The sequence below is a fragment of the Polypterus senegalus genome, chromosome 16 (genome assembly GCF_016835505.1).
Source record: "Polypterus senegalus isolate Bchr_013 chromosome 16, ASM1683550v1, whole genome shotgun sequence".
NCBI classification, from domain to species: Eukaryota; Metazoa; Chordata; class Cladistia; order Polypteriformes; family Polypteridae; genus Polypterus; species Polypterus senegalus.
The window spans coordinates 41,708,836-41,736,039 of record NC_053169.1 but is presented as its reverse complement, the minus strand read 5'-3'; the positions used below and the strand labels follow the sequence as shown (position 1 = coordinate 41,736,039).

Genomic DNA, 27,204 nt, shown 5'->3' with positions numbered 1-27,204 from the left:
GAGTTCTGCTACTTCGGAAACAAAGCACGATGTAAACCTACACTTTAAATTAAGTTCATAGACAGGCTGCCGCTGGCGTTTGTAATTTAGTGCCTGCCCATATAAGGCCGTCCGTCAGCGGCAATCCAATAGCAAACTGCCACTAAATATTCACGGGTGAAGGACTGTGCTTATGGAGAGGAAGATGAGATGGTCAGGGTGGTGTTTGACACAAACTCAGCGAAACTGCGAGAGAAAGTTTTAAGTGCCAGGACTAAGGTAACATTAAATACAGCCATGGACATAGCACGAGATGGCACCAGCACAGCTGGGAACCTTCGATGCATGTACACCGAGTGGCTCACGTGAACTGGCGCAGTGCACAGATAAAAGCAACAGTTCCAAAGAGCTGAACAAAACCGAATTACACAATTGAAAAGGCAGCAAAAATATGAAGCGTCTGATACATACAAGCATATTCATAAATCCAACTACTGCGGAAACAAAGCACACGTTGGAAAAAGTCAATGTCCGCTAAAGGAAGACAGTGTAAAAAACCCGTGCATGCAGTGTGTCAGGTCTCAGATAAAGAAGAAGACGAGCTGTTTATTGATGCAGTAAGAAACGAATCGATGAATGAAACCTGTCATCTTTACAGCGATTGACAAACACGGAATGTAACTTGAACACAACACATCCTACAAATACGAACCTGATTGAAAGAAATAATGATAATCAAATCCTTGATGACAGCAACACTCAGTAACACTCACAAAACAAATACTGTATATTGACAGTCATGTTACGTTATTTTTAAAATGTTCCCTTTTCTTTTCTAGCTTTTTAACACACTACTTCTCGCTGCGATACGCGGGTATATATATATGTATATATATATAACCCGATCTACATACTCGAATAATGGATACTTTATTCGCCATCAATGATTGTTTTGGTAAAGCCATACTCAGTGTATTCATTAGATGAGCGGTAAAAAGTAAGAGCGAGGGAGGATGACTTATTGAGGCATGCAGGCTGTAGTCTTGCGTCAACTCTATCTGAATTGCGATCACATTTGAAAAATATATCTTTTCAAGTTCTATTTAGTCCATATGTGTCAAACTCAAGGGCAGGGCCACATCCGCCCGGCGTAATTATATCCGCCCGAGATCATTTTATATACTGTATTATTGTTATTAAAGCCGGGTATATGAAGCGCTGGTAACACAATAAACTACAGATCCCATAATGCAGCGCTTCAGCTGCCTTGCCAACACTTACGCGTTAATCAAGTCTAGCTTATGATGCTGCAAGTTATTGCGAAGCTAGCTCACACGATGCTGAAGAGAAAAGTTGATTCTGAAAATAGAGCCTTTAAAGACCGATGGGAGGCTGAGTATATGTTTACTGAACCCGTGTGTCTCATTTGTGGAGCTAATGTGGCTGTAATTACAGAATTTAATCTAAGACGGCACTATGAGACAAAACATCAGGGTAACCTGAATGCAATGCAGAAGATACAGAAAGCAGAATAATTAAATAAGAATCTGACACTTCAGCGGACGTTTTACCCGTGCACAATCACAAAGTGATTTCAAGTGAAGCTGCTTTTATGGGAGACACAAATGCACCAGTGCACCTTGCCCCACTTTCCCTGTTGCCAAGTAATGTTAAACCAAGTCGTCACTACGGTGTTCCCAAATCGCACTTTGCTGATAAACTGGCGCACTGAGTTTGCACGGCGCTTTGGTGACTTTGAAGAACAAAAAGTCCGTCTACATGCGGCTCGAACCTTGTGCATGTTTGGTAGCACATATCTGTGTGAGAAGCTCTTCTCAGTGATAAAGACTAACAAAACAGCACACAGGAGTCGCCTCACTGATGAGCACCTGCAATCCATCCTGAGAATCTCCACAACACAGAACCTCACACCAAACAGAAACGAACCTGTGGCCAAAAAAAGATGCCAGGCGTCCAGCTCTAAAATGACATATGAGCAAAGACAACTGAATGATTTGATTTGTTATTGCTGAAAGGAACACATTTTATTTATATTTCCAGGTTTTGTTATGCAGCATGTTCATATTTGAATTTGTATAATTTTGACAGGATATATTTTTATGGAGAGCAAAATCTTTTGGGATATTTAAAATCTAAGTTTATTTTTTATATAAAATTACATAAGAGTAAAGAAATTTGAATGTTTGTTCTTTTAACGTTTACTTTATTTCTAACTTGTATAATTTAGACAGGATATATTTTTATGGAGAGCAAAATATTATAAGTTGTTTAAGGTTTGAGTTGATTTATTCAGAATAATATTCCTGTCTGTTTTACCATTCCTACCAAAGATATTTCTGTCGACTAAATAAAAATTCCTTCTATTTAAAATTTAAATAGAACTTGAACAAATCGATAGTTCATAATATCCACGCAGACTTGCACGTAAGAGCGGGAGTTATCCGTTTTAACAAGCAGCGTATTGCACTGATACGAAATAGCTGTGTGTGTATATATGTAGATATGTATGTATATGTATATATGTTTATATATGTGTGTGTGTGTGTATGTATATATATATATGTATTTGTGTGTATATATGTGTGTGTGTATATTTATGTGTATATGTATAGATATGTATATATATATGTTTATGTGTGTGTGTGTGTGTGTGTAAATATATATATATATATATATATATATATATATATGACAGCAACACTCATCACTCACAACAGTGACAAAACAATTACATTGACAATCATGTTACGTTATTTTCAAAACGTTTCCTTTTCTTTTTCATTGCTTCTTTAACACACTACTTCTCCGCTGCGAAGCGCGGGTATTTTGCTAGTAGATAGATAAAAGGCACTTTATAATAGATAGATAGATAGATAGATAGATAGATAGATAGATAGATAGATAGATAGATAGATAGATAGATAGATAGATAGATAGTGTGGCGGACGGCTGGGGTCCATGCCCCTTCGTTATATGTTCAGGGGGAGCAGCCATGGACAGTGCAATACCTCCCCCAGGACGCTAGATGGCAGGCCTCCCAGATTGGAGTGGTGCCTCGGTTTCCCACAGGGCTCCATGGGAATTGAAGTTGGGTGCAGCCCTGTTGGGTCTCACAGGTGCCGCCAGGGGGTGCCGCAGCTTGGACTCCTGAGCCGTGTCAGATCAGGCGCCTATATAGCGCCTTTTACAATAGATAGATAGATAGATAGAAGGCACTTTATAATAGATAGATAGATAGATAGATAGATAGATAGATAGATAGATAGATAGATAGATAGATAGATAGATAGATAGATAGATAGATGTTGGGTAGCTCAGTTGCTCGGTGTTATTCAAAGTGACAGCCTTTTTGAAATCACATCTGGCAAGAGCATCAGTGATGAATGAATATGACTCAATCCTCCTGACTGGCTAAGGTGGAAGGACATGAGAAGCCCTAGAAAAGCCAAAGATAGGGGCACCAACATGATTGAGAGAAATGCACCATGGACAGAAAAGGGCAACATTTTTAGAACAACAGGGGCAGGTGACCCAGAATTTGACAGGGGCACTTTGGGGGTCTTCCCCTATTTCTGCCCACTTATCTCTATCTTTCTCATGTTGAGGATTTTGCTTAACTACAAACTAAAAGTAGTTAAAGCAAGGGGTAGCTCTTTATTCCTCCATGGGATGTTCAGGTGTAAGTTGATGCCATGTAATCCTTGGTTAACAAGGGTTTCTCAGAACCTTATGCCGTATGCTGTAAGTGAAAAGTGAACTAAACCAAGAGGCTAATAAGATAAGCAAACCACTAACTGATTAATAACTTACAGCCACAGCGGCCAACACCTGAACTGAGACTGACCACCACTGAAGCAGGAACAGAACATTTTTATGTTACTAATTATTGCCACTAGAGGTCACCCAAACCCCACATTTACCGGAGTGAGTCGGCCACAGCAGGCTACAAGATGAGTTGGGGTGATTTAAGGCCAGAACAGTCCATTTTGTCAAGAATATACTGTGTTTCTTCAGTTCAGGGGTTCTCATGTTAGGCTCTGGAGGGTCACTATAACCACGGCTTACTGTTTCAGCCCAGTTTCTTAATTAGAAGCCCAGTTATTAGCACTTTAAGCAATTACTGCTCAAGCAAAATGTTTCATTTAAGTTCACTCAGTTGTTAACATTCCAAACCCTTAATTGCTTCTTTTAGTTTTAGACTGCTTCACTGTTTTAATTGTTTCTTGTTTTATTAACCAGATACCAATTAGTCACGAGATACTAGTGACAAAGCAACTATCACTCTACCATATATTCTATGATATTTACATCTGAAGTATCTCATTTAATAAAATATTTTAAAAGAAAGGCTTGAGAATTTCTAATCTGCTTCGGCTCTGCATTTTTTGGAGGATATTCTCCGAGGTGCTAAATCTTCAGTCTGAGAAAGACCTGACATGACCGAATGAACAAATTCTGATTAAGAAATCATGCTGCCAATGTGGGCCTCCAGCACGAAGCTGAGGGCACCTGCTTATTGTGCATGTGTGGGTCTATATATAAATGTGTATCAAACATAGCAATTTCCATTGCCTTGTCCAAGCACTTATGGAGAACACTGAACTTACATTTTTGTAGCTTTTTTGTTAATGTGCATGATTACTGCCACAGAAAGTATGTCATCAATATGAAACTCCCAGCTGCACCAAACCCTTCCATTAAATGACATGGAGTTATGGAACACTGAAAAATGCTAGCGTTCTAAAACAAAGTACAGAAAACTAAACCTTACATTCTGTTCTTTGACCCTGTGACAGATAGGGGGCGCTGTCGTTCCCTTGAACCCTTGTCCAAAATGCCAGACACCAGATCAAAGTCCAAATGTTGACTTTATTAACACAGCACAGTGCACAAAGCACCTTCTCCTCCACAATACTCAATAAACAAACCAATACAATACTCAATAAGCAATCCTCCACTCCCAGACGCGTTGCCACCCTTCCACCCTGCTCAGCTCGCCGTCTGGGAGCTGCCACAGTCCTTTAATAGTCCGTGACCCTGAAGTGCTTCTGAACCCTCAGTCCATGTGACTTCTTAGCACTTCCGGGTCAGATCAAAACTCTTCTTTTTCTTCACCCCGGAAGCACATCATTCCCCTTGTCCATGTGACTCGGACATACTTCCAAGGCGTAGGGCAAATAATATTCTTTGCTCCTCCCTGTAGCTCCATTTAGTGGTCCCTGGGGTATCCAGCAGGGCTTTGAATGAAAACTCCATTGTCCAGGATTCCCTGCTGATCTACAGGGCACCTCCATGCTGCAGGGAGGGCTCTATCTGGCGGCCTGGGGGTATTGGCTGGGATGACAAGCCGGCCATAGACCACAATCCGTATAGTCAGTTTCTCTTCTTCAATAAAACTTTCTTTGAGTATACATCAAAAACAGCAATTATGACTTCACTGTTCCAGGATTGTGTGCACCTCAGTGCACCATGGATCCAGCATTTGGTTGTTGCCCATGTGAAGTGTGCATGTTCTCCCCATGTCTCTGAGGACCAAAGACTTTAAACGAGCCCTGCGATGAACTGGTGCCCAGTGCTGCCATGGCAAGTGGGCTTTAGAATGAATATGATATTTTCTGGCATTTACAGATGTCAGCATATGAATATGTGAACCATTTTACTAGAAAGGATACCATGCCACTTTCTAAGTCCACTTAAACCTGAGTAAGTTCACAGGGGCTGGAGCCTATCCTAGCAAGCATAGTATGCAAGGCAGGAAAAATCCCTGGACTAGGCACCTGGCTTTTACAGGATGAACACACTAGCACAGAACACACATATACAGTACTAGGACCAATTTAGCAGTCCACCTAACCTAACCTACATATCTTTGGACTGTGGGAGGAAACCAGAGCAACTGGAGAAATCCACACAGACATGGAGAGAACATGAAAACCCCATAAACTCAGTTGTAATGCTCAGTCCTTTTTATATCCCTTGACCCGGAAGTGTTCCTTCTCTTTTCCGGGTCGAACTCCACATCCTCAGTTCTCAAGTAGCCCGGAAGTACTGCGGGTTTCCGTCGTTGTGATTCCGAAGTACTTCTGGATTGTAGCAAGAATAGGAGTCCCCAGGTTCTCTGTGATCACCCCCTGGTGGTACCCACGGCACCCAACAGGGCGGAGGAAACGGACTCCATGTCCCAGGATGCCCTGAGGAAATCAAGGGAACCGTTGTCATTCAGGGGAGCTGCCACCTAGCATCCCGGGTGAGGCAGTGTCCTGAAAAGGCTGCTCTTTTCACTTCTTCCCATTCTAGGACGTCCCGGCCGGACTGAACCGCTGGCCGTCCATCACAATATATATATATATATATATATATATATATATATATATATATATATATATATATATATATATATATATATATATATATATATATATATATATATAGTGGAGATAACAGATAACACAAGAGACAGGAAAAGGTTTGGTAATCAGGTAATCACCCTGTGTACTTGGAACCAGTATTTAGCAAAAAAACAGGTCTTTACAGACTGGAGACCAAAACAGGAATGTGAGAGAAAATGAAAATGGTGGTTATATAGAATGGCTGGAACAGGAAGTGATGTCAGAATTTTGGAAATCGGAAGTTGCGCTGGAACAGAGGTCTGCAGAGGAAAGTGAGAAGGGATCAGTGAACTCCGCTTTCACTTGTCTGGCATGTAATGACACCCATTCGAGCCCTTTAGCTTCCTCCCATGTGCATATGTGTGATAATAAATATGTATATATTTAAGTCTAAATCACAATCTGATTATTAGGTCACCACCAAGTAACTACCTAATAATCAGATTGTGATTCTGACTTTAAAAAAGAGTGTAATACTCCGATCTTCACCCTGCCAAATAAGCAAACTAGCCACCATGACACAGCATCAGAGGCTTCACCTCAGGTGCAGACATATGAGTTTTGATATCTGTAAGGGGATGCAAAAGTGCGTACAACCTGATGAGCCCCAATAAGGGCGAAACTTGTGTTGTGTACTCTTTATATTATTTGGTAGATACTGCATCACATACTGTATATAAGTATATAAACACACACCCAGTATATCAGTTCTTTTCTAACCCACGTACTCTTGAACAGAGTTGCAGGATTGTTGGGGACTGACCCAGCAAGCACAGGGTGCAAGGCAGGAAAAAACCACAGATAGGGTGATACACACACACACTCACTCCAATCACAGTTAATTTAGTTTTACCAATCCACGTATCCTGCATGACTTTGGCCTGTGGGACAAAACCGAAAGGCCAGGAGGAACCCATGTAGACACAGAGAGAACATGCAATCTCCATCAAAGGAGGACACAGGATATGAACCCCGATGTCCTTACCAGAATGCAGCAGCGCCATCGCTGCACCACCTTACCACCTGGTCACACAGTGTATATAAAATAAAAAGCTTAATTTAAACAATTGAATGAAGATTTTTTTTACACTTCAAACCCTGTAGGTGCAGCTCTGGATGACCTAACTGTATAGCTGTTTCTTTCACATTTTTAAAGCAGATGTTTGTTTATGTGTGTTAATGAGGTGGAATGCTTACGTATTTATATTAGTTAAGCGTATCAGACTTTTCATTTTCTTTGATGTTTCTTGGGGGTTTTCTGAAGAATTACTTGCTTTTCCTCTTTATCTGACCATCTGTCTGAGTCGTGGAGGGAGCTTAGTTCTGGGATGATGACCCAGATTAACTAGAACAATTCAGAACACGCTTTTCTTTTTTTACAGCAACCTGGTGCAGGCCAAGCAGAAGCTGCGGCATGTCCTGAGAGCTGTGGAGACGAGAGGAATGCATCACCTGAAAAAGGTGGGTGTCCCTTTGTGTTCTGGGTAATTCTAAGTTGTCACTTGTAACCCTAGATGTAATGGTAATTGACCCCAGGTTTGGAAACACAATGGTTGTTGCCCACTGTGTTTAAAGATATCATTGTAGACATTCAGATATAAGGTTTATTTTTAAGTCTGTCATGAACTGTTGATACCAAAACCCCTGGCAACTTCTCCTTTGTCAATCAGCACTAGCCCATCTTTACATTTGCATAATATTTTTGTAAACTTTTGGAAAATGGATAATGCCAGTCTATCCTGCAATAATCTTCTATATAAACGTCTACACGTGGAAGTGTGTGTGTCTGTCTGTCCCGGAAGTGAGAGGCGAAGTCGGGATAAGGGCTCCACCTCTGAGTATACGCAAGCGAGGCCAGCACGTCGGCAAAACGAAACCTCCGAAGAAAGCCACTCGCTGAGATGCCAATACAGAAGCAAGGCAAGCACATCGGCAAAACGGTATCCCTTTTACTTTTCCTCCCGCCACTAATACACAAGCGAGGCGAGCACATCAGCAAAACGAGACATCCAAAGAAAGACAAAGTCACTTAGCCACTAACATTGGCAAAACGGTAACCCTTTACTTTTCCTCCCAGCACTAATACACAAACGATGCAAGCACGTCGGCAAAATGAAACCTCTTAGGAGAGAGATGCCCAGAGTAGTTCCTTTCAATTACCTGACATCTCTACATTTCAATTTTTTTCTATAGTCTCTAGGACCCCGTGCTTTTTAGCGCTAGGACTCTATAATATTTAATTTATAGAATATTATTCTATTGACATATTCTCCTATTTGTGATGCTCTAGTTCCAAAGGTCTGCTGACAAAACACCAAGTCTGTTTTTTCTTACACAGGATCTATTGACTATTATTGCCACTGGTGACCCATCGCCGGGTGTTGATATGTGCTATTCTTAGACTCCACTCATATTTATTAACATAACTATCATACATGCAGTTCCCAGGTGGACTAATTCCTTGCCCTCATATCTACATTTAAGGTGTGTGTGTTCTATGACCTTCATCGTCTTCACTTTGTTGTACTAACTGGCCTCATGTGATAAGGCCGATAAGGCCAAGCCCCAGAATCACCTTAGGGTTCAGAGCAGACCCTCTATAGGTACAAGCATAACAGACCAGAGCTTCCTCTACCATGTCTGTGCCATGTCTACCTGGTTCCTGTGATTGAGTGCCACCCTGTGCAGGATTGGGTCCTCCATTGGATAGACCAGCATCCCAGCATCCTTGAATATGATTAAACAAGTTTGAAAACATTTTGTTGTGTTTTCTTTAAGGGGCCATATGGTCCCACTTATCAGAGTAAGCATGTGGTACCTCCTCATGGCCTTTAGGAGTTACGTGAACTAGTCCTTTATGTTCCCTCTCTTTCTTTAGTGCTCTTAAGGGACTCTGAAGCACTGCGACTATGCAAGTAAGTGGTAGCCTGGCACATGGAGGGAAGCTCCTAGCACTAGTTTCTGTGTCCAGATCCGTGAACAGACTGCTACTCCGACCTGATGCAACTTTTTGACTCCCTGGTGATTCCTTTCTAACTAGTTGAAACTCCACATCACTATCATGGTTTGGACGTAGTCTCACCCCGGCTCTGCATTTCTTTTCCTTTTTTTGTTCTTTTACTGTTCATTATTTATTATTTTTTGTGGTTCATCTTAATGAAATATGGTTGCAGTCACCTGAAGGCTAATAAAAGAGCAGTGCTAACTCGGCTTATTACCGAGGCATTGCGTGTTGTCATCGTGCCAAGCGACTCTCCTCCAGAGTCCACATTAAACGTGCTAGATAATAAAAAGAATGTCTATTGACATATTCTCCTATTTGTGATGCTCTAGTTCCAAAGGTCTGCTGACAAAACACCAAGTCTGTTTTTTCTTACACAGGATCTATTGACTGTTATTGCCACTGGTTGCCCATCGCCGGGTGTTGATATGTGTTATTCTTAGACTCCACTCATATTTATTAACATAACTATCATACATGCAGTGCCCAGGTGGACTAATTCCTTGCCCTCATATCTACATTTAAGGTGTGTGTGTTCCATGACCTTCATCTTCTTCACTTTATTGTACTAACTGGCCTCATGTGATAAGGCCGATTGTTCTAGTGACTCTGTGCGTTTAGACTCGTAGCCAACTAATGGCCTGTGTACCAACTGAGGGGTTTGTTTTCTGAAGCAAGCAACAAATGCACAAGTATATGTTCACTTTTCAGCAGCCAGGTGAGTCCTTAGAGGCCCTGTGAATCCAGCAGGTGGCAGTGTAAAACTGGAGACCTAATCACTTGCCTGCCCTCCGGCACACAGCCATAACAGATTCCCAAATCACTTTAGAGACTGCTGTCAGGCCCTGAGGTTTAAATATGTGGCTCTTTTATTTCAACCTCAAGCTCTTAAATGGTTTTTCTTTTGGCCTTTTATATTTAATTTCTTTAGCTGTAAAACTGCTGAGTAACTAAGAATTATGTCGTGGGCAGCACACCTCTAGACAGGAGACCTGGAGCTGGTGGTTTGAGATGAGTTACAGGCGCTACACTCGTGACCTCCAGAGCTGTGAGTCAGCAGAGCTTCAGTGTGACTTAAAGCCCATGGACATTTGCTCTACAGCACCAGGCTAGCTTGTGGCCCCGAGCGTGGTAGTATTGTGCATCTGTAGACATATTATAGTAATTATTATTATATGTGGCTGACACCTTTATCTGAGAGATCAGGATGCATTAAGGCACAGGCAAGTGAATTGCTCTGTATCACACCGTGAGTCACAGGGGGGAACTGAATTGTGGTTTAAGGTCCAATGCCTTGGCAGCTACACCACTCCTGTGTAAAAGTATTTTGGCACAATTCCTAATGTGATAGGAGAGTGCCCTGTGGCATCTCTTCACGTATGGAATAATCCTCACCAAAATGGTATGTGTATGGGATGATAATTGAGAAACTATAATGTAACACAGGAAGCATTCAGAAACCACAGGAAGTCCTGCTGCTGCTCTGCATTGGTCTTTTGTAACTGGAGGTCTAGTAGGCAGGCTACCCCCTTACAAAATCCCATATGACTCATCCTTTTCCTGCTTTTTCTCTCTTTTATAAGATCATGTCACCTCTCTCTACTTTTGTTTGAGCCTCTCCTACTTCCAGATCTGTTTTCCCCTAAAAGGAGGTGCTCCCTAAAGCCATCTCAAATTTACTTCAGGCCAAGCCCCAGAATCACCTTAGGGTTCAGAGCAGACCCTCTATAGGTACAAGCACAACAGACCAGAGCTTCCTCTACCATGTCTGTGCCATGTCTACCTGGGTCCTGTGATTGAGTGGCACCCTGTGCAGGATTGGGTCCTCTGTTGGATAGACCAGCATCCCAGCATCCTTGAATATGATTAAACAAGTTTGAAAACATTTTGTTGTGTTTTCTTTAAGGGGCCATATGGTCCCACTTATCAGAGTAAGCATGTGGTACCTCCTCATGGCCTTTAGGAGTTACGTTAACTAGTCCTTTATGTTCCCTCTCTTTCTTTAGTGCTCTTAAGGGACTCTGAAGCACTGCGACTATGCAAGTAAGTGGTAGCCTGGCACATGGAGGGAAGCTCCTAGCACTAGTTTCTGTGTCCAGATCCGTGAACTGACTGCTACTCCGACCTGATGCAACTTTTTGACTCATTGGTGATTCCTTTCTAACTAGTTGAAACTCCACATCACTATCATGGTTTGGACGTAGTCTCACCCCGGCTCTGCATTTCTTTTCCTTTTTTTGTTCTTTTACTGTTCATTATTTATTATTTTTTGTGGTTCATCTTAATGAAATATGGTTGCAGTCACCTGAAGGCTAATAAAAGAGCAGTGCTAACTCGGCTTATTACCGAGGCATTGCGTGTTGTCATCGTGCCAAGCGACTCTCCTCCAGAGTCCACATTAGAGTTCTTACTTTCAGTGTCAATTTCTCAGGCTGTTTCGGATTTGAGGTTAACCTTGAGGATTTCTTTTAGTGTTAGGTTTTTTGGCTTTATGCTTAACAAATTTAGCTTCTTCTTTAGTTTCTTCAGTTTTTGCTTTTAGGATTTGGCATTGTGTGTTAGGTTGAAATGTTCCTTTAGTGTTTCTTTATTATCCTTTGCATTTTCTGATGTCTTATTTAATGATTTAGTGCAGTGCTGGAGAACCTATGGTCTGGTGCCATCACCCCACCACAGAGCTCGTTACTAGAAAGCCAGAGGGACGTGGAGCCGGGCTGCTCCCTAACCCATCTCCACGTGTGCCTGAGGACATTTCTTGCATCGCCCACCTCTCTGCCCAGCAGCCCAATGGGAGCGGTTCCTCCCTCTCCTGTCTGGGGTAAGGCGGGTGGCTCACATGCGGCGTGAGGGTGCGGTGCGGACGGCAGCCTGTTGTTTCTGTGGTGAAGGTGATTCCCGTGGTGGGGTTGGAGAGGAGCTAGGTTGGAGGGGATGTGGTATAGCAGATCCACAGCTCAAAATTGAAAAGGCCAGTTTTAATAGATAATCGCCACACTCGCAGCTTAGAGGGGTGCGTGGTAGTGCAGCTGGAGCGGTTCCTGGGAGCTTCATGACGCAGGTGGTCCTCTCTTAAATGCACAGGTGAGGAGTTGGCCGCATCTGTAATTGTTGCCGGGAGCTGCTAATCGCCGCACCTGATCCACGTCCCCATAATATGTAAAAGCGCAAGGCAGATGGAAAGGGGAAAAAAGAGAGAGAGAACGGGTACGAAAGTTAATGGGGAAGAACAACGTGAAACACTTGAGGAGATAGAAGGGATGACAAAAGGACAGCACAGTTAGTTCTGAAAATGAAATCCTTTAGGTGCGTAATTCTCTGCCAAATAATGTTAAGTCAAATGAAAGCACTTGGCATTGCTTTCCTTTTTTGTTTTGGATCATCTTATGCTTGTGAGCAGCTGTTTTCAGCTTTGAATTATATCAAATCTGACACCAGAAACAGACTAACAGATGACCTGAGTGCTGCATGTGTTGCTCTCAAACTTACAAAGTATGAGCCAAGGTTAGACAAATTATCAGCATGCATACAACAGCAAAAATCACATTAATTGTTCAAAAGCATGCCGAATGCAGACTTTTACCTTTCAATAAAAAGTTGTTTGTATAATTGAAAGCTCTGTTATTGTGTTTTTCTTTTAAGACAAAGATGCTAATGTATGAGTTGTTTTTTCTAAACTAAAACCTCAGAATTCAGGTTAAATTGCCGTGTTGGCACTTTGCGATAAATTAGTGGGTTTTGGGTTGCAGTCTGGGCACTCGGTTTCTAAGAGGTTCTCCATCACTGATTTAGTGCTACTCTAACTACTCCAAAATGCTCATTCACAACTGGACAAAACTGGCAGCATTGTGAGGATGATGTTTTTTTTTTATTTCTCCAGCACCTTCAGTACCACCCAGCCATCCTCGTTAAGGGGTACACTCAGTGGAATTTAGCTGGATGAGCCTATGGTGTCCTGCATAATGAACTCAACTCTCTGTAGGTCAGACCACAGTTTGTGTGACTCAAGGCCTGTGTCTCTGATATGAATGTGAGTGACACTGGAGCACCACAAGGAACAGGCCTGTCACCTTTTTGGTTCACCTTTTACTGCAGGAACGGATCTACTATGAAACTAAAGAAGCTTAAGATTCAGGGCCCCAGACGTGACATTAGTCCACATTGCTTAAAATGTTTGAGTGGCTACTATATGAGAAGGTGGTTTTTAAAAAATAATAATATTAATGATAATTATTATTAATAATAAGACAGAAAGGACGGACGTTTTTTACAAAATCACAAAATTGTTAATTTTTTCTTACAAAGAAATTTATTGAAAGATTTGAGTTCATATTGAAATAGCATTTGACAAAATCAAGTGTGGAAAACAACATCTCCCATGTGGTGTCCGTTATCACTGATGCATTTCTGAAGGCGTTCATGGAAGTTGGCCTCCACTCTTTTCAACATCGCTCTGTCGTATGCTTTCCACATTTTCAGGGTACGTGCCGTTCGTGTAGCCCCCGGCGGTCTTTTGTTCATTAGTGTACCTCGTGTACGAAGTGCTTTAACCCATCGTAGGATAGTGTTACAAGTGGGAACAGCTTTATTTCTGTGGATATTGAAATGGCAACGAAACTCACGCTGAACTGCGATAATAGATTGGTTGTTCTTGACAAAACAGTTGCATGCAAAAACACGGTGTTCTATCGTCCATGGCTTCATGGCTTCAACTAAAAAGAAAATAAAAAAAATGCTAAGACTTCGCAAACCTAACGCCACCTACCGCGCATCTGTCACTCCACCTAGTGGTGAGTTCTAGCCATTTCAAAGACATCCGGCATTTCTGTGTCACCCTGTATAGTGTAAATCAATGTAAAATAATAGTTATTAAAGTATCAAAAAATACATTTATGGTGATCTATTGTTGAACAACCATATTGAAGAAGATAACAGTGGATACCCAGACCTTGTTACTAGATTCCAAGGGGAACCCTAATCGTTTTTGAGCCTTAAAAATGTTTGTCTGCCACTGCCTTGTACCCCTTGACTATAAATATAATACCAGATTATGTCATTTGCAGAAATGCTCTGGTAATTGTGCACTCATAGGGTTTATTGACAAGATGTTTTTCTCAACCCTTCTGGTTTTGTGACCCGCTTTTTCCCCACTTAAGTGACTTTGCAACCTTTCAGTGGGGAGTGGGTTCCCCCTTGGTGAATCGAGCATGATCATCAAAGTGTGTTGGGGGATCAAGCACGATCATTGGAGTGCAACCCACTTAAGACCCACCGTGATCTACTAGGATTATAAACAGCAGCAACTCGTGACCCACCAGCACCAGCAACCCAGTGGTTGAGAAAAAGATAGACAAAGTATGTGAGTCAGGTGGAGAGGTGCAAAGAGAATTATCTTTAAGTCAGCGTCAGCAAAACTTAAGAACTGATCATTTACTTTCACCACTTCGCAGAGCCTCTATACCCAGTCGCTGTTCGTGGAGTTAATGCGGAGGTGGTGCACTGCTACAGGTATTTGGGAACCAACATTAGTGATGCCCTGGACTGCTCTAGTAACGCAGATGAACCATATCAGTAAGGGCAGAGCAGACCTTTTTATCAAGAGACTGTTCTCCATTAATGTGAGTAGTGACATCCTTGCCATCTTCTACAACTCTGTGATGGCCAGCGCAGTTTTCTATGCTGTGGTGTGCTGGGCCTGTAACATTACTTCAAGAGACGTCCACCGAATCAACAAGTTGATTAAATTACTATTACATAGTGCCATTCACTATCTATCTATCTATCTATCTATCTATCTATCTATCTATCTATCTATCTATCTATCTATCTATCTATCTATCTATCTATCTATCTATCTATCTATCTATTGTGACAGATAGAGGGTGCTATTGTCCTCTTGAACCCTCAGATCAAACAACAGACACCAGGTAAAAGTCCAATAATTCGACTTTTTATTATTGCACAGTGCACAAAGCACCCTCCTCTCCACAATACTCATTAAATTCTCCAATACTCAATAACAATAATCAATCCACCACTCCCAGATGTGTTGAAACCCTCCCACCCAGCTCAGCTTCATGACTGGGATCTCCCACAGTCCTTTTATAGTCCTTGACCCAGAAGTGTTTCTTCTGTCTCCGTCCATGTGACTGGCAACACTTCCGGGTCAGATAAAAACTCCTTTTCTTCATCCAGGAAGCACGTCATTCCTCTTGTCCATGTGACTCAGTTGTACTTCCGGGGTATAGGACAAATAGTCCTTGATCCTCCCGGCAGTGTCCTCTGGCGGCCCCCATAGTATCCAGCAGGGCTGTGAAGAAACACTCCAATGTCCATGATACCCTGCTGGAATTCGGGGCCCCTCCATGCTACAGGGAGGGCTCCATCTGGCGGTCAAGGGGCATTGGCCAGGATGAATGGCCGGCCATGTGCCACACTATCTATCTATCTATCTATCTATCTATCTATCTATCTATCTATCTATCTATCTATCTATCTATCTTCATAGTGCCATTCACTGTCTATCTATCTAATTTTCTTTCCGTGTTGATTATTGTTTGTTTTGTATTCTAATTATTTCATCTTCTTTTTTCAATTTCATAATCACTTTGAATATTTCTTATCATCAATTTCATTTTAATTAGCGGCCTTGCCCAAATCCTAACAATCATAACGAGAGGCACTATACACTCACCGGTCACTTTATCAGCGCTTCTGCATACCTCAGTTGTAACGAGTGGTTATTTGAGTTACTGTTGGCCTTTCTATCAGGTTGAACCAGTCTGGCTATTCTCCTTTGACCTCTGGCATCGACAGGGCATTGTCGCCCAAAGAAATGCCACTCACTGGATATTTTCAGACCATTGTCCGTAAACCCTAGAGATTGTTGTGCATAAAAATTTCAGTAGATCAGCAGTTTCTGAAATACGCAGACCAGCCTGTTTGTCACCAACAACCATGCCATGTTCAAATCACTTTAAATCCCCTTCTTTACCAAAACTGATTCTCGGTTTGAACTTCAGCAGGCGGTCTCTACATGACTAAATGCATTGACTTGCTGCCATACGATTGGCTGATTAGATATTTGCGTTAACAAACAGTTGAACAGGTGTACCTAACAAAGTGGCTGGTGAGTGTATAGCTCAGAACTGCCAGTACTCTGCCCCTTGAGTGATTGCTTTCAGCCTTCTCATTCTCTTGGAGTCTTTACTCAAACCTGCTCTGTGGAGTCAGGTTAGTAAACTGCAAATTCAATTTGTCTTACACTTAATTCCTTTACAAGAGTGTTGACACCTTTTAAATGGAGGTAGCTGCAATGGTGGCTCATGGGATGCCACATGTTTTGAGCCTTGCAGTAAAAGTAAGGCATGCAAATAAAGTTATGGCGTGACAGTGTGTGCCAGTGCAGCTACAGGGAGTTGCTGTTTGTGTATTTTACACACATTAGAGTTGGGTATGGGGCTGCTTTCTCAATCCTGTTCCAACAAATATTCTGACTGCTCCTCCTTGCTACACTCTTTTCTGAGGAACTCGTCCCAAATAAATAAGTAATAAAAGTAATTTAAAGAGGATGTTTATTTTAACAAAACAAATCTGCTGTGTTTCATAGCCATGTCAATAAAGTATTTAATAAGCTGCACAGAGCCTTCAAGCAGCTACAAAATCACAGGGATAAGCGTTTCCCACAGAAGTTCACTTTTTACCTTGGTTCATTTTAGCCGGGAGCACATGTTGCTTCTCTCTGAAAATTAAAATGGTTTGGTCGAGGAGCACTGAACATAAATTGGATCATTCAGAAACTTTCCATCTGTATCCCAAACCAGTAAAACCTGCTCCAAATGTTCAGCTTCCATACCTTTTTATTATATACTGGCTAGTTTTCATTGACCTTTTCCTGCTCCATTTTCTCAATGTGGCTTGAGTATCTGGCGTTCAGAAATGTCCTTGTCAAAGCTGTAAAGCTTAATGGTTGGACTTTTAGAATTTAAACAAGGTTTAAATTTATAGTATATTAGTTTTTGTTTATATTCAAAGCACAATATAGACAACTGTCACCCCACATTTTTCAATTCAGGTGATTCAGGTGACATAAGAATTTCCCTCGGGATGAATAAAGTTCTTATCTTATTAATATCAAAGCAAATCAAATCAGAATCAAATAAATTGTTGCCCACCTGATAATTCAAATGTTCTGTACCCAAAACGTTTATGTCGAGTCCCTCAGAATCCCAGTCTGGATACACACCTCTAGCACATATTGTCATTTGGTAGCACTATATTATACGAGGTAAAGAAGTACATGGCAATTTACAATGCTGTAGATTAATCATTACCAACCAATCATTACAGAATGGTAATGTCTCCTATAAAAGCTGAGGCTACACACATGTCATATACTAAAGTTGGAAGGGGGGTTAGAATTTTTAAATTTCCGGACTTGGAGTCGGGATTGGACACTTTTTCCACACCACCCTGCTCAGTACCAGTTAAGTAACTTTGATGATAAGCTTGAGACACAAGCACTGCTTGTCATCCATGGACATCCAGGTGACTTCTAACCTTAACTTCCGTTGTCCACTCCAAAGGATGTCTCCTTTGTTATGGACCTGTAAACTAAAAAAAAAGAACACAAAAGGCCGATAACTGTTTTCATCCCACTCTGGTATTATACAAAGACAGATATAACCTAAGGTAGCAACAGTAGCCGAGTTGTAGTGCCTCTTAATGTATGGCAGCCTTTCAATGGGGCCTAGGCAGAGATTCAAGCCCAGCCTCAGTTCCATCGTTCTCATTCAACCCCCTCCTCCCTTACCTTCGTCTCATTGCATCCCAGATCCAGAAAGCCGGCTGCAGATGTCTCTCTTCTGCTAAATAAATTGGAGAATTATCTTCTTTACTCAGGTCCTTTGGAGGGCACCGGAAAATGGGAGGGATATTTTAAAACTCAATTTGTGGCTGACAGGGCGCTAAAGTTAATGACTAGCTGCAAATCTTATTGCCCAAGGGACAGACAGTGGTTAGTTTGGAGTGCTGTTGTGCTACCATTTGGGGGAAGGGAAAAAAAAAATCAAGAATTAACACACTATTTTTTTTTCCTTTCTACTATTTTGAAGACCTAAAAAGGAGAATGCTTGAAAGGAATACTTAAGATTCAGTAGTGACTACCATATGTCTTGGGACGTGAGGCGACCCTCAACTAACAGAGAGAGACGAGGCGTCGAGAGGCAGTAGTGTTGCTCAAAGGATTTTATAAAATGCTGTCACGTAACTCTCTTTGGATTCATTTACTCAGAGGCCTGTACTGTCAGCTCATTGTCGTGCATGTGCTCAGTAAAAGACATGAAATCTATAAAGTATTGATATTGGGTAGGGAAGAGCACAGGGAGCAATTAAATCTAGCTGACAGCATGATGGTGAAACAAAGGCAGAACCTCTGAAATGAAAATCCATGCTTACACCACAGAGAGCATGTTAGCCACACAGAGTATGGGGGCTTATGCCTGTGCCAGAAATCGGCCTTTATTATTATCTTCATGATCTGGATTGTTGTCGTGGGATGGTACTGATGCCACTTAATGTAGCAAAGCCTTTTAAATTTCTGTCATGTCCCCATGTACACTGCCCTGGGCACAACACCCTGATTCTTGCTACAGATCCCGTGGCCTACAGTGTTACCATCCCTTCAAGGATTGTCCTACAAATGCATGCATGCCCAGTGTAGGCAAGCGTCTATATCATGTGTGTTAGCATGGATGGAGATACTTTCATTAACTATTTGAAAAATGCTTCTTTAAAAATATAATTTTTAAATGAAAATGTAGCAATGTGAACGTAGTCAAAGACCATCGGCTTCTCAAAATCAGCGACTCCTCCATATTGGCCAGGATTCTTTTACTGTACAGAGGCTGACAAGCTTAATTAAAGCTGCTGCTTTGTCTTAGTGGCTTCTGTGGCTTTCTTTCAGTGCCACCATATGTTATCTTTATGACTATCAGGTTTCTTCCAATGGACTGGCATATGTCTGGGGTTGTTTCCTGCTTTGCCCTTGCCATGTACAACCCTGCAGTGAATTCATTTTGTTTAAATATGTTATGTTAATGGAGGAAGAGGGCTTCAGATTGATCTCCAGTTGATTCAAAACTCTGCAACGAGAGTTCTAACACGGACTTGCAGCAGTGGGAACACATGACCCTTCCTGCTTCACCTTCACTGGCTCCCCGTGTCTTACGGAACTGAATATAAAATTCTATTATTAACATTGTGAACGATAGGGGGCGCTCTCGCTCCCTTGAACCCCTATCCACGACTCCAGACACCAGGTAAAAGTCCTCAAGTTGACTTTATTTTGTCGCCACAATGCACAAAGCACACTTTCCACCACAATACTCATTAAATTACAATAAACCACAATAATAAACAATCCTCCAGCTCCCAGACGCGTTGCCACCCTTCCACCCAGCTCAGCTCATTGTCTGTGAGTTCCCATAGTCCTTTTATATCTCCTGACCCGGAAGTGTTTCTGCCCAATAGTCCACAAGTCCTTATTCCTTCCGGGTCAGGGTAAATAGTCCCTTTCTTCAACCCGGAAGTCCGTCGCTCTTCCTATGACGAACCTCCGGGTCACAGGGCACCTAAGAAGCCCTCGGTCCTCCCTACAGCTCCCTCCTGTGGCCCCCACAGCATCCAGCAGGGCTTTGCATAAAACTCCAATGTCCATGATGCCCTGCTGGTCTTCTGGGGACCTCCACGCTGCAAGGAGGGCTCCACCTGGCGGCTTGGGGGTATTGGCCGGGATAAATGGCCGGCCATCCATCACAACATACAAAGCTTTAAATGGCCACACAACGGACTACATCAGTGACCTACTCCATCACGACCTACTCCATCACTCTGCTCCTGTTCCCCAACTAAGGTCTTCTGATTCTGGCCATCTTGCTGTGCCCCACAGAAACCTGCACTCTATGGGTGACAGCAGGGCCTTTAGCTGTATAGCGCCCAGATGTTGGAATGACCTCCCGAAATGAATTAGATCAGCTGACTCCATTCATTCTTTTAAAAAAACAACTGAAAACTCATCTGTATGGGAAGGCTTTTGAATTAACCTGCCATTCTGCCCCTTCTTTTCAGTTTACCGCAGATGCTCAGGGACATTTTGTGTGTGTGTTTTTATATTACAAATGATGCTATATGATCAGGCTTTTCTTCAAGTGTTGCATTTTACTCTGGTTTATTGAAGGAGACCAGGGGTCCCATCCTGGGTCCTCCCTGCGTGGAGTTTGCATGTTCTCCCCATGTCTCTGTGGGTTTCCTCCTGGTGCTCCAGTTTCCTCTCACAGTCCAAAGACATGTAGGTTAGGGTTTTTGGTACGGGTAGGCCCATCAGAAGCCCTAGCCTCTCTGGAGGTTTTACCTGGTGCCTTTGGGGCTATCCTGTTGCTGCTTACTTGGCCTCAGGTTTCCCCTCTTGGTAGTTGGGGTAGGTTAGGTGAACTGGCAGTCCTAAATTGGCCTTAATGTGTGGTTGGTATGTGTGTGGGTGTTCACCCTGCGATGGACTGGTGCCCCGTCCAGGGTTTGTTTCAGGCTTGCACCATCTGCTTGCTGGGATGGGCTCCAGCAGACCCCTGTGACTCTGTTCAGGACTGAGCGGGTTACCAAATGACTGACTGACGGACTAATTCTTGTTTTTTGCCTCTTTTCTATTTAATGTTTCGTGTATCCTGTATTTATTTGTTTTAGTGTTCTATGCAGAAAATATTTGTATCCAATGTTATGTTTATCCTGCTGTTCTTTCTGAGACACTACGAAGAGCCTTGAGCATGGGAGAGGTGCTATATAAATAAAACGTATTATTATTATTATTATTGTTATTGTTGTTATTATTATTATTATTATTATTATTATTATTATTATTATTATTATCTTCTCTAGCTCAGTCCCCTCACATCTTGGCTTGCGACTTGAAATTCAGTTGAAATTCTTACACCCTTTTAACATATATAGACATGATTTATTCTGGCAAGAAAAGAGGAAAAGGAAAAGGCAGCACCTTTGCTCACTGTAAGTGGTGATGGTGTTGAGTGGGTGCAGTAACATCTCTTATTATTTATTCTAGTTCTCTGCTGGTTACCACGTCACGCCATCCTGCCACTGAGCTGTATCCCTGCTGGGTACTCCTACTGTAGCCATTCCTCTCTATAATGTTTGGTGTCCTCATCCGTATCATTTATCTATATTTGCCAGTAATTCCAACAACCAAGCACATGCACGCATGGGTGCGGTTATTTGTGACATGGAGCTGCATGGAGTTTATACAAGAGCTTGTGCCCACTGACCCTGTGCCCAGAATTAGTAACCACAACAGGATCAGATCAGTCCCCCTAATTTATTTAGGCAGAGGGATGTGCACAAGAAATGTCCCTGTAAGTGTCTGAGGGGTGCAGCCAAGGCTGGCACCAGTAGGATTTGTAGTGAACTTGAAGGAGTGAATGAGTCAGGCTTGAGAGAGAAATCTAGTCGGACTGGACAGAATCACATGTACTGTACAGCAGGTGACCTTTGTGTTGTCTCTCTAATTACTTGATGTTTGACAAGTTGACAAGGTGGAAGGTACTTCTTGTTCCTCGGGTGAGTGGGCCTCGCATCACAGACGGAGCATAAGAGCGAACAGGCGAAGGTGGGCTCACCCCAGATTGTACATCAGGCCCAACCTCTTCACAGTGTTGCACATCAGCAGGATTCGAATGCCCAGCTGTGTGCCGCAGTGCAGCTCCTCAGCAGAAACATGTAGCCTAGCAACAGCGCGGCACTTCCTAGAGTCTGGCACTGCGGTATGCTGATGGATCCTGTCAGCAGGAAGGCATCTAGAAAGGAGACTGTGTGACATGGGGTGCCCTTTGACAATCTCAGCTTTACTAACCAGGACCCAGACATGCAGTAGCAGTCCAGGGCCAGACTATATTCTCAGCATGGAGCCCCTCAGTTTATATTTGATCTTTTCGATGCTTGCCATTCTATGAAATTCCAAGGCAGCGTACCCTTACATATGCGTATTTGATTAGAGGAACCTTCCTATGGTTTAGGAGGTCCCTGTGCTGCATCCAGTTGGCGACCCTGTACTGCACTGCACCCTGGTGCACAAGAGCTCATCTCTGTCTCTCTTTGACTTGTAAGTTCCTTAGTATTCCCCACTTCGGCGCCCGCCTTCCATCTGTTGTTGAGTCAAAAGGTTCAAGGTGGCACACATATGCTGTAGGGGCTGAATGCCATGTACGAAGGCTGGGCTACTTTATAAACAGGCAGTCTTTCAATCCTGAAATGTAGTAAGGTCAGTTGAGTGGTAACGTTCTTATTGCTGCTCCCACCCCTTGAAACACCTAAGTTGGGCACATAAACTGTTCTAAGAGGGGGATAAGTGCTGCATGTCGGAACGTTTAAGGCCTTCTGAAAAGGCTTTCACAGGATGAGTTTTTACTGGCTCATCATGAAGGCTTACTTTCTCAGACATCTCAGATGACTCCATCTGTACTCACCAGATTGTACAGGAGCACAGTGGGCACCATTCTCAGCTCAGGAGTGCAGATCTTATTGCTGGTGTGTAGCCTCCTTTTGTCCAGAATATATAGCGTCTATAAATAGTTTTCAAACATTTGGCAACTTCACATTTTATTGGCATACACAATCAATTTCATTTGTATTTTTTTGACTCTGATCAACAGTTAAAGAATATGTAATGTCTAATTGAAAACAGATCTCTGCAAAGTGGTCTAAGTTAATTACAAATACAATAATATAGCTTATATTCTGTGTGCTGTATATCCAGTCATTTATTTATGGACAGATTTGTTAGGTCAAAACAATTAGATGCTGGTTACAATCTGCTGAACTGTACCAGACCCTAAATCATGTCATGTGCATCAGTAGCAACGTGCCAGGCTGGTCTTTAGATCTGGGCAAGGTTGGAATTGCCCCATTTAATACACATTGTGCCATAGTGTACCAATCCCAGTGAAAGGGAGGTGAGGGTGTTAGGGGTTGTGTTAGTGACAAGGAGGCCAAAAGAAAAGAGAAGTTTCATTTCAGTTACTGATTTTTATTTCAGGTTGCAGCCCGGTGTCTGGCTGAAGTGCTACTTCACACGGTAAGCGAAGACATTTACTGGAGTCCCCTGTCTGAACCCCCTAAAGAGCTGCTGGCCAAAGAGGAGAGCGCACCACTGAAGACCATCAACCCCTCTCTTGATCGAGAGCCACAACTCTACACTGGAGACAAGTATGAGACACTTTTTCTTTTTGCACTTAATGTTTGATCTATACATTGTAGCCTGCAGTGGGCACACCAGCCACCCAAAACTCGACACAACAGACTCCAGGCACAGGTTTTGTATACAACACACGTTTATTATAAGTGGGGAAGCGCTTCTCCCTCACTCCCCATAGCAGCACAGTATAAAGCACCAACAATAAATAAGCAGCACTTTGTCATCTTTTCTTCTCTTTCTCTTTCTCTCTTTCACCTCCACTTTTCTTCCTGCAAGCTTTGTCCTCCTCCTCCTCCGCTCGACTCATTAGCATGTTCTGGAAGAACTTTCAGGTGTGGCGGAAGACCAATGTCATAGAGCTCTGCAATCTCCACAACTCCCCCCTGGTGGCACCCATGGAAACCAACAGGACTGCAGTGAACTCCAACTCCCAGCATGGCCCGCGTCAATCACAGCTACCCAGGGGGACTGGCCTGTAGCGTCCTGGGAGAGATAATGTCCTGAGCCTGCTTTCTCCCTTGGTGCTTCCATCATATAGGTGTCCCAGCTAGGCAAGAGCCATAGTCGTCCGCCACAACATGAATTCAGAATTCAGGTGTCTAGCAGCGCAACGAGGTCAACAAATTGTTTAACCTGAAAAATAAGTTCCTCAACATTCCCTATGTGGTTCCTTTTTTCTTCAAATGGTGCCATATCAAAACAAAGCTTAAACAAAGCCAAATGATCAAACCTATACTGTCAAGGCAAACATTGTGAAGAGTGTCCTACAAAAGATCATCTGAAATGAGTAGACTATCTTCTCCTGATAGCTCAACTGATGGGACTTTACAAAATGTAAATTATGTATGAGGTTTGAATGCCAGTAGATACAAGTCGGAAAAGAAAGATTGGTTATGTGTGCTGTGGTTTTGTGATGCTTCGACAAACACACGGTATGAAGCTCCTGTTATTGGCCAGCTGACCAGAAGAGCAGTAGGTGCTGCTTCCCAACTCCAGTGGACTGCTTGTGGTGGGACTGACTGCTCTCTCCATTCTTACATGTGAATATTCTGTTTTTTTAACATATCTCAAAGATGTTTGAATAAAGCAAACTGGCCAACATGGATTAAGGTTGGTTTAGAAAACAGATGGATGGCTGACAAGTAGCCCAGCATTCTGCACCACAGATCAATTTAGAACTAAGTATGAATTCCTTTTTTTTTAATTTTATTTTACTAATTTTATTGCAATCCATACAAAGCAATCAAGTTTTTACAAAAAGAAAAATTGAGTTAAAGAACAGATAAGTATGAATTCTAGTTGTGACATTCTTGGGATTAGAAGACAAACGGTTATAAAAAATATCAGGCATACACCAGTTTATTAGGTATAACCACATCTTCACATAAATTCTACATTTCTTTAGTGGTGTGCAGTATAAATTGTTTCTAGAATCAGTTAGTGTCCAAGTGAGTGTAAGAATGAGCTACAGAAGTTACCTTAGTGACTTTGAACGTAGCATGTTGGTTCTATGGTCCCAAACAGTTGTTATGGTGGGCTTTTTACACCCCACCATTTCAAGGGTTTACTCGGAATGGTGCAAAGAGGAACAGAATACTAGTGATAGGCAATCCTGTGGAAAAACATAGTTTGTGGATCAAGGAGACTCAAGAAAAATGTAGAGAATCGTCCAAGCGATGGACTGCCACCAGCAGGCAGATCACATCCTCATTCAACATTCGTGTGTTGAATGCACAACTTGTTGGACTTTATTTTTAATGTGTTGCAAAAGCTGACAATCAAGTCAGTTACTGAAAAATGGGAAAATGTGTTTTTGGGGGCACAGAAACCACAAACCTTTATAGTTGAGGTGGGAAAAATGTTGCTTGGCCAGATGAAGCTAGATTCCTTATGCATTATGCTAATGGTAGGATCAGAATTTGGGGTAAGCAACATAAGCACATGGAACCATCCTGTCTGGTATTTGGTGGTGGCAGTTTGATGGTGTGGTGAATGTTTTCCTGACTCGTACTGTATTAGATAGAGCCTTGATTGCCATTGATCAATATCCGAATGGCAAGGCATTTTCGACCAAATTTTCCTTTCATAGCTATGGTTTATGCACACTTGGATGGACGCACCACTGATTGTAAACATTCCAGCTTATTATGGTTCACTTTTAAAACTAACGCCCTTGTCCTTCATCCAGCAAACCTTCCAGCAACCGTCAAATGTTGTCCAATGATGCGGTACTCCTGGAGTTGCTGGGGTTTGCAGGGATACATTCTCATCTGCGTTTTTTCAAATAGGTCACAAAACTCGCAAAATAATTTCAACTTAATTATTGATGACAAACCAGTGAATTGCCCGAACTACGAATCGTAAACCTGTGAATTCCAGGGGCTGACCTGTAACTGCTGAGGAAAATGGATTAATTTTATCTATTTCCTCTAACTTTGAAGGGGGTCCTTGTAGATCTGGTCAGTGCTATTGAAAATTTTACATTTCCACTCCTCTGACTCCCCTTGTATGAATGTGTAGAGCGTATAGATTTTTAGATATGTTTGCATATACTGTATTGTGAAAAGCACCTATTGCTGTTGCCATGTCTGTTGTATGAAACAACTCGGCTCTCAGTAGACCAGTTTTGTTGAAATTTGACAAACTTGTTCTTCAAGGAAATTCGTCGAGAAACCTCAACTTTCTTTGAACTGTGTAATTTTAGAAATTTAAAAACCTCTCATTGAAAAACATTGAAGTTACAAATTTGTCTATCTTAAACTCCTTAGCGTTATATACAGGTGCCGGTCATAAAATTAGAATATCATGACAAAGTTGATTTATTTCAGTAATTCCATTCAAAAAGTGAAACTTGTATATTAGATTCATTTATTACACACAGACTGATGTATTTCAAAAGTTTATTTCTTTTAATTTTGATTATTATAATTGACAACTAATGAAAGTCCCAAATTCAGTATCTCAGAAAATTAGAATATTGTGAGAAGGTTCAATATTGAAGACACCTGGTGCCACACTCTAATCAGCTAATTAACTCAAAACACCTGCAAAAGCCTTTAAATGGTCTCTCAGTCTAGTTCTGTAGGCTACACAATCATGGGGAAGACTGCTGACTTGACAGTTGTCCAAAAGACGACCATTGACACCTTGCACAAGGAGGGCAAGACACAAGAGGTCATTGCTAAAGAGGCTGGCTGTTCACAGAGCTCTGTGTCCAAGCACATTAATAGAGGAGAAGGGAAGGACAAGATGTGGTAGAAAAAGTGTACAAGCAATAGGGATAACCGCACCCTGGAGAGGATTGTGAAACAAAACCCATTCAAAACTGTGGAGGAGATTCACAAAGAGTGGACTGCAGCTGGAGTCAGAGCTTCAAGAACCACCACGCACAGACGTATGGAAGACATGGGTTTCAGCTGTCGCATTCCTTGTGTCAAGCCACTCTTGAACAAGAGACAGCGTCAGAAGCGTCTCGCCTGGGCTAAAGAAAAAACTGCTGCTGAGTGGTCCAAAGTTATGTTCTCTGATTTTGCATTTCCTTTGGAAATCAAGGTCCC

General features: G+C 42.2%; 1 protein-coding gene across 2 annotated transcripts in view; it reads left to right on the top strand.

Moving 5' to 3' along the window:
* ttc7a (tetratricopeptide repeat domain 7A) overlaps nucleotides 1-27,204 on the top strand; it is a 450,183-nt gene that overhangs the window by 83,552 nt on the left and 339,427 nt on the right. For both annotated transcript variants that reach the window (XM_039737925.1, XM_039737924.1), the window contains exons 6-7: nucleotides 7,772-7,850; nucleotides 23,489-23,658. In XM_039737925.1, the coding sequence (XP_039593859.1) occupies nucleotides 7,772-7,850; nucleotides 23,489-23,658 (249 nt within the window). The remainder of the gene's footprint in view (nucleotides 1-7,771; nucleotides 7,851-23,488; nucleotides 23,659-27,204) is intronic.